This window comes from Osmerus eperlanus, chromosome 18, assembly GCF_963692335.1.
Source record: "Osmerus eperlanus chromosome 18, fOsmEpe2.1, whole genome shotgun sequence".
Classification (NCBI taxonomy): Eukaryota; Metazoa; Chordata; class Actinopteri; order Osmeriformes; family Osmeridae; genus Osmerus; species Osmerus eperlanus.
This window is the reverse complement of record NC_085035.1, coordinates 8843044-8854910: the sequence shown is the minus strand read 5'-3', so window position 1 is coordinate 8854910 and position 11867 is coordinate 8843044. Positions and strand designations below refer to the sequence as shown.

The 11867-nt window shown below is 44.7% G+C and overlaps 1 protein-coding gene across 1 annotated transcript; it reads left to right on the top strand.

Moving 5' to 3' along the window:
* The first annotated feature begins 1162 nt into the window (after positions 1-1162).
* On the top strand, positions 1163-11662 carry isoc1 (isochorismatase domain containing 1). Its single transcript, XM_062484439.1, has 5 exons — positions 1163-1555; positions 2306-2425; positions 9619-9822; positions 10213-10329; positions 10507-11662. The coding sequence occupies exons 1-5, from the start codon at positions 1292-1294 to the stop codon at positions 10651-10653; spliced, it is 852 nt and encodes a 283-aa protein (XP_062340423.1). The 5' UTR covers positions 1163-1291; the 3' UTR covers positions 10654-11662.
* The last annotated feature ends 205 nt before the right edge of the window (positions 11663-11867 follow it).

Below are 11867 nucleotides of genomic sequence, written 5' to 3'. Positions count from 1 at the left end.
AAGGCTTGGCTACAGTGGGTTTGCTTCCTTGTGTGTGATTCCAGCAGACTACATAGTCTAGGCTTACCTACATAGACTGCAGTCTACTACCCTCCTTTCTACTATTATAGTCTACTCTCCTTTCTATTACTTTTTACAAAGGATGGTAGGCTGCTCTTATGTGTTCATTGCCATCCTTAAGAGTTGCTAAAGTGTTATTTCATATATATATATATATTTATGTTTTTTTATTTTTAATAATGACAATTACATTTATCTAGACAAACTATGCTGGGCCTGCTGAACCTATACTTCTTCCACAGATACTGGTCAGGGAACCATTACTTCTGTCTCTGAAGACCCTTGGGGCTGGTGGGATAAACGCTCTTTGTATAATCTGAGCACCTTCATCCACCACAGGGTTGTCAAAGAACGGATACGCCATAATTGATTGTAACTTGTCTAGACGCTCTGCTTAGTTTCTAAGTCCTTATTTTATGTCAATTAACCAATGGCTTTTGAAAACAAAAGTGACATTATTTCTTAACTTGTTTATTTAAATTAATATATATTTTGGAGATGAAGTAAACATGTAGCTAAATCATTAATGTCTGCACTTCAAAAAGTCTGAATTTACGTTTCCGAACACGGGACTAAAGTGGTTTGCGCGCAGGAATTTACTCGACGGAACTGTCTTTTGAGATTCTGTTTCCGCCTGTTTGAAATTATTTGCAACACATTTTAGTTTAGCTTGACTTTTAGCCTGACATGGATCAGGCTAGTTCCGAAGTATAAGTTACCTTGGTTACGTAGCTAGAACTAAAATAAGCCACCTTAATGGAACGGAACTCTCGCTAAAGTAAGTGAGACTTGGCGAGATAAGTCTAGCTTTTCCTTAATCGACGTTGATGGAACACCCCCCAGGTCCGCAAACGCAAGCAGACAGAAGACGAATTGATGTTGTTGATATGTTGCCTTGGAGGTGTAGTGACGTCACCAGTGCAAGTGCAGCTGATTGCTCTGACAACATTAAACGATTAAACGTTAAAACGATTTGTTTGTAAACCTCGACCTACGGTCTCGGTTAACAAACGTTTTAACAAATCTCGGTTTACAAAGGCGTTTGCAGACCTGTCGAGGAGTAAACATTTTCTGTATAACAGCCAAACTGTACGTCACACTGTAAACAGAGATTATGCTACGAAACTGAAATGGAAAATGTCCCTTTCCCCTATAGGCTACACTGACAGGCGTGTCATTTCTGCTTCATTTCTGTAGTAGGCTGTTAAACGGAAGAACATTACAAACCATCATGGCGGATGGTCACACCAACAACAATCATGTCCATGTTTTATTTTCATTTTCTCTGTTTTCGAGGCCGTCCTCTGTACCCGTCGGATATGGATATGAATTGCTTATTCAGAAGTTTTTGTCATTATATGGACCTCAGATCGACGTCCACAGTAAATTTATAATTCAACTGTATTCAGACGAATGGGAACAGTACATTGATTTGCCGAAAGGATTTGGGGTGACTGAGAAATGCAAACTTCGCCTAGTGCCGCTGCAAACAGAGGTGAGTCTTTAGACTACAAATTCAGCAGCACACACTTGCAATCACTACCCGCTGATGTTGTAGGCCTACCCACTGAAGACAGTAGCCTACATTGTCTTAAAATGGTGTGAGTCAAACTATAAAACCTGTAAAAAGGTGTGTGTATGGATCGAAAGGGGCTCTGAGTCTGATTCTCAGGCAAATGTGTCCTGTTTCAGTAGTTCCAGTAAAAACGCTTGTGTGCATACGGTATCACCAGCTGAGCCCTCTGTTGTAGAGTGATTGGTAGACACATTGGTCCTGATAGCTGATAACCCAGCAGGTCATAGTGACCTTTGGATGAAACCAAAGCCCCATATTGGTAGATATACCAATGTAGTTCTGTGTCTGAGAATATTCATTTTCAGTACGTATTTTGGGGCAATTGGTAAACATTATCATACTCTATAATGACCCACAAATGCTATACCATGATGTGGAATATTACAGATATGTTAGATAAATTGAAAACCATTGGAATTAAGATTTTGAATGGAGATTATCAGGAATGTCTGACAGAGGATTGAGCTGGATAAGGATAAAGATTATGAAAATGCTGCTGACTCTTTATTCTTGGCGGTCAGCCATAATCCATAGACCCATCAATTTTGTTCCAACCAAACAACTTTCTGGACTACTGTCTGGACTAAATAAAAAAATTAAAATGTATAGAAAAAATTTGTACTGAGTCTATTTATGTTTACATAATTAACTGTCTTTGGGTTTGTTCAGGTGACGATGTTGGGCAACCTATCCCCTGGCACCACAGCATTCTTTTGCTGCGACATGCAAGAAAGATTCCGGCCAGCTATCAAGTACTTTGGTGACATCATCAGTGTGGGACAGAGGCTGGTATGATTTTTCTATTTTCCTTTCATTTATAGGGCAGTGGATTGGGGCATTTAATATTTATTGTCTTACTGCTATTATTATTATTATAGGAAAAGTTTTATATTTATATAAAGCTCAAGTTGGAGGGGATCAAGTCATTGTAGAGTGGAGCTCATACACTCATAAGCCAAAACATTATGAACACCTGCCTAATATGTTGTTGGTTCTCTTGTGTGGCCAAAACAATCGGATTGAGATATGGTGAAGTTGGTTGCCTTGATAACACCTTGAATAATTCCTCATGTACTCCATGCCATTCTTGAACACTGTGTGCAGTGTGGCAGGGCGCATTATCCTGCTGAAAGAGGCCACTGCCATCAGGAAATACCATTGCCATGAAGGGGTGTGCGTACATGGTCGCTAACTGTTTAGAGGTGGCATGTATCAAATTGATGTCCACATGAATGACCAGACCCAGGGTCTCCCAGCAAAACATTGCCCAGAGCATCACACTCCCTCCACTAGCTTGTTGTGCATCCAGGGCCCATCACCTCCCCAGGTAAATAGCGCACACGGCCACAACCATCCACAAGATGCAAAAGAAAACCGGACTCATCGGACCAGGTGACATTCTTCCACTGCTTCAATGTTCCAACACTTGTTTGTCCATTGTAAGTGCATTTGACGGCAGAGGGCAGGGGCCATCATGGACACTCCCATAAGGATTTGTCCCTTGCCAAAGTTGCCAAGTTTACTCCTGCCCATTTTTCTTACATTTACATTTATTCATTTAGCAGACGCTTTTATCCAAAGCGACTTCCAAGAGAGAGCTTTACAAAAGTGCATAGGTCAATGATCATAAACAACAAGATAGCCCCAAAAACATTATGGGTAGCCAAAACATGAAGCATACATTGTGAAAAGCAAAGAAGTGCCAATGGGAATAGATGATCACTTTTATATGCTTCCTCTGTGAGTGGTCATAATGTTTTGGCTCCTCAGTGTACCTCATGGCATTTCTAGAGCTGAAAAATATAAGCATTTGTTTACACAGTGAACTGTTTGTTGAAGGGAACAATGTAAATTGTACTGTGTGATAACACCAAGATCTTATAGGTGCTTTAAGGTTACTGTTTATTTAATCCTAATTGTGGCTTGAGAATCTGAATTTTGTACAAAACTTCAATTACTTCAATAAAACCAGCACTCGGTTCCAGAAATCTTGCACGTTATGAAGAAAATCCTCAATTCCTTCACTTTATACTACCTTTCCAACCTAATCAGGAGTCAGGTGGCTGAGCGGTGAGGGAAGCGGGCTAGTAATCAGAAGGTTGCCAGTTCGACTCCCGGCCGTGCCAAATGACGTTGTGTCCTTGGGCAAGGCACTTCACCCTACTTGCCTCGGGAGAATGTCCCTGTACTTACTGTAAGTCGCTCTGGATAAGAGCGTCTGCTAAATGACAAAATGTAAATGTAATCACCATTGATGTGCTGTGACAGTAAAACAATTATTTTTATTGCCTTTTATGTGAGACTGAAGATTTATGTTAGGAGAATACATTTCTCAAATCACAAAATAATTTCAGAAGGATGGAATTCCACATTTTGATTTGAAATTTAATTATCCAAAAAGCGCTTGTCAAGTCATTTTTATAAAGTTATTTATAAAGCACATTTAAAAACAGCCAATGGCGACCAAAGTGCTGTACAAAATCATCAAATAGGGCAAAACAACAATAAATAAGAAAAACAGACAAACATCACAATTACAGTAAGCACGAGTGTTACGACCCTGTAACACTGCTACTCTGCCACGGTTTGTTGCCTTGTCCCCCAGCGTAGGTTCAAGTACTAGTGAGGCTGTACTAAGGGTTTGGTTAGCCCGGCTTGAACTGGAACAACGAGACAAGGAGCACGTAAGGCAGGTTGACAGCAACTTTCGATTAGAGGTGCGCAAGATGGAATTGGAGGCGAAAGTAAAAATCCGACAGTTGGAGTTGGAGGCTGCCCACACTCCTGTTATTCCCCCAGGGTTCCGTTCCTCTACTCCCCATGACCTCCACCACCCATTTGCGTCTTTTGATGTTAGCAGAAACATTGCGCTGGTACCGCCTTTCAGAGAGTCTGAGGTGGACGCGTACTTCGGGGCGTTCGAGCGGGTGACTGCGGCTTTGCGTTGGCCAGAGGAGGTGTGGTCTCTTTTGCTTCAGTGCAGGTTGACTGGGAAAGCCCAGGAGGTCATCTCTGCCCTCTCGATAGCAGAGGGTTCACAGTATGAGGTAGTGAAGGCCACGGTACTCTGTGCCTACGAATTGGTACCCGAGGCTTATAGGCAAAGGTTTAGGACCCCCAACCGTATGTTTGTGGAGTTTGCACGGGAGAAGGAGTTTCTCTTCGACAAATGTTGTGCGGCAAGCAAGGCTACGGACCGTGTGTCCTTGCGGGAGTTAATATTGATGGAAGAATTTAAAAACAGTCTTCCCGACCGGTTGACGGTCTATCTCAACGAACAAAAGGTGTATGTTCTGTCCCAAGCCGCAGTATTAGCTGACAAGTTTGTACTGACGCACAAGACAGTCTTTATGTCTCCGCGTTTAGAAGGAAAGACCGTTGCCTCACCTCCCGTCTCACCCCATAGCCGTCCATCCGATGCACCTCCGGGCTCGAGGGAGTCCCGCGAGTGTTTTTACTGCCATCAGCCAGGCCATTTGATATCCATGTGCCCTGTCCTACGGCGTAAACCTTCAGCCTCACAGGCCCTGAAACCCCCTAAGGGGATTGGGCTGGTGAGGGGAGTGCCTGGAAGTGTGACAGGAGCACCCCCTGACTGTCCCCAGAATGTGGATCCTAGCTACGTTCCATTCATATTTAAGGGCTTCGTTTCTTTGACTGTTAAAGCTGAGGATAGGCGACCAGTCACTATCCTACGGGATACAGGTGCCTCACAGTCCCTGCTCTTGTTGGACGTTTTGCCCTGGTCTGTTCAGTCATATTGTGGGTCTCAGGTACTGTTACAGGGCATAGAAATGGGTTGTGTGCCAGTGCCTCTGCACAAAGTGCATGTGACCTCCGAACTGGTGAGTGGCGTGTTTCGTGTAGGTATACAACCCGAGCTACCCGTGAAAGGCATTGACTTCCTTCTGGGGAATGATACTGCGGGTGGTAGGGTGTTGCCTGTGGTGTTGGATTCCCCCGACTCCTCTTCGTCTGAAGAACTGGCTGGAGAGTTCCCTGAAGCTTTTCCGGCGTGCGTAACTACGCACGCTCAGTCACGCCGAGTAATCAAGCAGTCAAGTAATCAATATGCTAGGTAATGACAAACAGTGTTGGGAAAGTTCACTTTCTACATGAACTAGTTCAGTTCATAGTAAAAAAAATTAAGCTCACAGCTCCAAAAATGTCTTTTAACCCTTGTGTTATCTTCGGGTCATTCTGACCCATCAGTCATTGTGACCCACCGTCGTATTGCGACAAATTTACCTCATACAAAAACAAAGTGAAGCATTTTCTTTTAACTGTCGGGCTGTCTCAGACCCCCCACATTGGAATGGTTAAAAGAAAATTATTTTTATTTGTTTTTGTATTGGGTAAAATTGGGTAAACACAACAATGGTTCGTTATGAACCTTTGGGTCATGTGACCCGAAGGCAGCACGAGGGTTAATATGTTGCAAGCTATAATTGAAATCTCTGTCTGCAATACCGCTCTTGGCCTCTACGGAATTCGGAGCTCTCACACTTGCCAGGCATAGGAATGAAATGTTCAGACGCAACACTGATGACAAAGACGTTCAAAAACAACAGAACGTTTTACGTTTAGGTTTCTGGCAGACAATGTTCCCAACCAGCTGCATTCAGGGTCCAGCTGAGCTAGGCGTGCATAGTCTTGTTCTCAACTACATTGAAGTTCCCTGTTAAATGCTTTTGCAAAAAAACTTTGGCACGTTTAAAAAATTAAAAAAAATCCTGAGCCAAAACTCTCGTGGAAACTTTCCGGAAACTTTCCGGAAATTTACCGGAAACTTTACGCCCCTTTGCAACCCTAGTCGCATCCGTGAGCGGCTAAGCAAGGGCTGTGCCCTGGCAAGGGACGCGATCGCCGCTATTCAGACGGGCATGAAGGAGCATTATGACAGGAAGGCGGTGTCACGCTCGTTCCAACCAGGTGACCAGGTGTTAGTCTTACTGCCTATCCCTGGGTCTTCTTTGTCAGCACGTTTCTCTGGCCCGTACATCGTTAGGGAAAAGTGTACCGCCACAAACTATCTGATCGACACTCCTGACCGGAAGCGGCAGTCTCGAATGTGTCACATTAACATGTTAAAAAGGTATCAGGCCAGGAACTCCACCCCAGGATCGGCTGGATCCGCTGTAGACGCGGATACGCCTTTAATCTCGGCCGTACCGACTGTTGCTTTGGGTCCGATCTGTGTGGTCAGTTCCGTGAGGGACGAAGACGGTCTGAGTTCCATGAAGCACAGCAGCAGGGTGCTCGCTTGTGTAACACGGAGATGCTGAATTCCCTTGTGTCCCTTTTGGAGCATTTGGACCAGGGGCAGAGCGCCGAGGTAACCGCCGTTATTTGGGCGTTCCCTTCGCTGTTCGGGGATGTGCCAGGCCGTACTACGGTGCTGGAGCACGACGTCGATGTCGGTGAGGCTGCCCCCGTCAGCCAACATCCCTACCGGGTGAACATGACAAAAAGGGCAATTCTGAAAGATGAGGTGACGTATCTTATTAAAAACGAGTTAGCCACCCCAAGTACCAGTCCCTGGAGTTCCCCATGTCTCTTGATCCCTAAACCCGATGGCACATTTAGGTTTTGTACCGACTACAGGAGGGTAAATGCCGTTACTGTGCCGGATTCGTTCCCGTTACCCCGTATGGAGGACTGTGTGGATACTGTTGGAGGGGCCGCCTATGTATCAAAGTTAGACTTGCTGAAGGGTTACTGGCAAGTACCTCTTACCCCTCGTGCCTCCATTATTTCAGCCTTTGTAACCCCTGACAGTTTTTGTCAATACACAGTAATGCCCTTTGGTATGCGCAATACTGCAGCGACGTTCCAACGTTGGTCAATCTGGTGCTGGGTGATATCCCCAGCTGTTGCGCTTATCTGGACGACGTAGTCATCCACTCGGCTACCTGGCCAGAACATATGCAGGCGTTGAGGACTGTGTTTGAACGGTTGGCCGCTGCCTCGCTTACAGTTAATTTGGCCAAATGTGAATTTGGTAAGGCTATCGTCACGTATCTGGGCAAGCAGGTTGGGAGGGGCCAGGTACGCCCTATCGCAGCTAAAGTGTCCGCGATCATGGCGTATCCTGTGCCAACGACCAGTAAGGAGTTGCGTCGGTTCCTAGGCATGGCTGGGTACTACCGTACGTTTTGCCGGAACTTCTCCTCGGTTGCTGCTCCGTTGACAGACTTACTTAGTCCTAAGGTTGCGTTCGTGTGGTCGGCAGAGTGCCAGGCTGCCTACAACGTCGTCAAAGCCTTGTTATGTAGTGCACCTGTCCTCTCTGGTCCTGACTTCAGGACACCCTTTAAGCTCGAGGTGGATGCCTCTTCGGTGGGTGCTGGAGCTGTTCTCCTACAGGAGGACGTGGACGGTGTGGACCACCCGGTATGTTACTGTTACTTCTCTAAGAAGTAACATACCAGTGTCAGTCCCGGTACTCCACCATCGAACAGGAGACATTAGCTTTGCTCCTTGCTCTGCAATTCTTTGAGGTGTATGTCGGGTCCAGTGCACTGCCTGTAGCGGTGTATACAGACCACAACCCGTTGGTGTTCCTAAGTCGCATGTATAACACCAACCAGCGTCTCATGCGCTGGGCTCTGATTGTGCAGGGATACAACATCGAGATAAGCCATAAGAAGGGTTCGGACAATGTCCTAGCTGATGCCCTGTCCACGGTATAGTAATTATGTGTGTTCTGTATTGTAGTGGTCGTACCGTATATGGATAATCAGTTTGCTTTGTTTTGTCACGGACCCCAGGTTCGCTCTTTTTGTGTGGGCGTGTTACGACCCCTGTTCTTGTGTACTGTTCTGTGTTCTGTGGTTCTGTTCGTTGTCCCTTTTTTGTCCCCTCCCCGCTGCCTCCTCCTCTCACAGGCGCGTCCTGATTGGCCAGTCCTGTATCCCGCTCCCGACCAATCAACTACCACGCAGCCAATCGGGAGATGGCATAAGACGCCGCGCAGTTCGACCGAGAAGGAGGGAGAGCTGCCAGACCTTGTTTCAGTGTTCTGCTTGTTACTGTGACATTCTGCTATTTTGACTTTGGTTCGTTCGTGTTTGTTCTCCCTTGTTTTGTTTGTATTGTTATTAGTTTCGTTTTGATCTACACTCGGTGTAGCTTTTCTTTTGGCCCCCGGCAAGGAACAAGGGGACAGGCAAGCTACCCATGGGTTTACACCTCCCATCACGTAGGTAGTTTACCTGTTGGAGAAACACTAGGTAAGGAGCGGGTGCCACCCCTTTGTACTTTTGTTTAGTTAGTTTGTGGATAGGCAGACAGGGTGGTTTTACTTCATTCTTTTATTTGGCAACGCTCTCCGTTCCCTTGTACCCTTGTCGAGGTTACTTATCCAGCCAATAAACCTTTATATATATATCCCTGTGTCCAGTGTTCCCTGTCACCTGGTCTCGTTTCCTGGTTACCTATTGGGGTTGCAGCGTTGCATCCTCTCCCCGCCCTAGGCAACTTACTCACATCTGGGGAGGGTTTGTAACAACGAGTGACCCTAAACTGACTCGAAAGCCAAAGAATAAAAATATGTTTTAAGACGAGACTTAAATGTCTCGGTGGTGGGGGATGACCTGATAAAAAATTGCAGTTTGGTGTATTGTATGTTTTTGGTGTCTTCTGCTTAGTGTGATTCAATACAAAAGTGAACAAGAAGCTTCACATTAAACCTCTTACGTCTACTTACAGGTGCTCTGAAAGTAACCTGTCCTACTATAAGTTTGACACTATTCAGAAAAAAAGTCATTGGAACACTCTTACAGTGGTTTAAACGTCAGGGGATATCTGGTCATGGTCAATGGTGGTCATTGTCTGGTTTGTATATTGTGTCTGTGACAAAAATGTCACATTGATATATTGAAAAAAACAGTCCTCATAAAGAGGACTTTTTTGTTAGTCCCTTGACCTGTCAGACCCTCTGTACCTCATCTCTGTCTTTCCCTTTCTATTTTTGTCCTCAGCTCCAGGGAGCCCGGATCCTGGGCATCCCTATTATTGTGTCAGAGCAGTACCCTAAAGGTCTGGGTAGCACGGTACAGGAGCTGGACCTGACTGGTGCCAGGCTGGTCTTTCCCAAAACCAAGTTCTCCATGGTGCTTCCGGAGGTGGAGGCCACTCTTACTGAGCTGCCAGGGGTCCGCAGTGTGGTGCTGTTTGGAGTTGAGGTACTTTATTTATTTATTTTTTGCTTTTGCCATTGAACAAGAAATCACAACATAGAATATTTTGTTTTCTCTTGTCCTTTCTGCTTTGAGTCTTATTAGTGTTTAGGTGTTGCTGATGCCTAGTGGTATTGTCAGGGTTCGAATTACGAGGGCCGTGTTTCCCCTAGGTTTACAGCTTTGGGGGGGGGTGTCACCCGACCATGTAGAGACAGAAATGAGGGGGGGGTCGATACACGCCCTGGAGAAGAAGTTGACCCCCCCCCTATTGTCATTGTATAATTTGGTTATTGTCTTGCCCTACAAGCAAAATGCATACAGAAAATGTTTTTACAATCATGATGATGCACCCTAGGAGCTTCCAAATTTGATTAGTAGTTCTCTGTACCCCAGACCCATGTATGCATCCAGCAGACTGCTCTTGACCTGATAGGACGGGGCTATGAGGTACACATTGTGGCCGACTCCACCTCTTCTCGCAGTATGATGGACAGAATGTTTGCCCTGGAGGTTAGTATGTCAATACTCTTAATATAGTGTGGTGTTGAATCAGTCTCTGTTAATTGACTGTCTGTGTTAACCTTTGATTTGGGTGTTGATAGGGTGTTACCCATTTACCTAAACCTAATTAATGAATGTCTTCTTTGACTCCCTTAACCTCCCACTCTCCTGTCCTCACCATCTCAGAGATTGGCGCGGACCGGCATCATCATCACTACCAGCGAATCGGTTCTGCTGCAGCTGGTTGCTGACAAGGAACACCCCAAATTCAAGGAAGTACAGAATATCATCAAAGCCACTGCCCCTGAATCTGGACTGCTCTCCAAAGTATAGAATTTTACATCCAAAGGCCACATTGGTTTCTGCAGACATTTATTTCGCACACCAGGGTCTGGAATCCATGGTTAGATAGATATTAAATAATATTGACCTAAATGTTAAGGTTAGGAATATGGGGAAATGTATACATTTTGTTGTTAGGGACAGCTCTACTTAGAGCAAGCACTGAAATTGGTATTGTAATGTTGGGAAAATCTGAAGCATTTTACTGCATACACACTGGAAGACCTCTACAAGAACTGAGTTTGCATGTGGTACAATAGTATTACACTACCAAGGTAATGCTCTGAGGTTATGTCTTCTCAGAAAGTGAGTCTAGTGGCGTTTTTTGTCGTTTTTAGGGTGTTGGTGTAAAATATAAAATATATCATCCTTCACCCCTTCCTGACAACATTTGTTGAAAGCCATTTTGGGTATTGCACTTCATGTACCATTGTTATCTTTTTATTGCCACCGTAGATTAAGATTTGGGTTCAAAAACCTCACAAAAAGGTCATAACCATGACCTGATATTTAGTACGTCTCAACATGCTCTTTTAAAGGATTGAATGGCATAGAATTGAGAAAGCGTAATGGGTCTTATTTGTCATTGGATTTGTCTGTGTCCTTATGTATTCAAGTGTACTGTTTTTGCATATTGGCAATTATACCAACACATCACCTGCCCAACCAATTATTTGAGGTCAAAAAGGGCAAATATTATTTTGCATTTGTGTGTATTTTTCTGTGACTCAAACTATGTGTGATAGTGTGTACTTGAAGATGGCTTTGATAGTATGCATGTGTATACATGCATCTGTAAATGCCTCCCTGTCAACTGAGCTTGTCTCCTGTTATATACAGTATATGATATATACTGTTTGGAGGACTACAATAGTAGCATGTGCCTGTAAATGATTACTGCCCAAACTGATTGTGTAGTAGCTCCTGAAGGTACAATTTCTGTTGTGACAATTTCGACTTTCTAAGATAGCTGTTGCTTAATAAAGACACTTGTTTTGTACCTGATTGTATTAATAAATGTTCACATGCATTACATAATAGGGGTTCCTGTTTTTTCACGGGTGATTGCCCCCTATGTGTGTTTAGCCGCTCAGGTGGCTGAGCGGTTAGGGAATTGCGCCAGGAATCCGAAGGTTGCTGGTTCGATTCCCGGCCGTGCAAAATTACGTTGTGTCCTTGGGCAAGGCACTTCACCCTACTTGCCT

Bases quoted from the DNA above. Each gene is read 5' to 3' on its own strand.
- isoc1 (XM_062484439.1), top strand. From the start codon at position 1,292: ATGGCGGATGGTCACACCAACAACAATCATGTCCATGTTTTATTTTCA. The intron at 2,426-9,618 runs GTATGATTTTTC...TTTTGTCCTCAG, and splicing joins TCAGTGTGGGACAGAGGCTG to CTCCAGGGAGCCCGGATCCT. The intron at 9,823-10,212 runs GTACTTTATTTA...TCTGTACCCCAG, and splicing joins TGGTGCTGTTTGGAGTTGAG to ACCCATGTATGCATCCAGCA.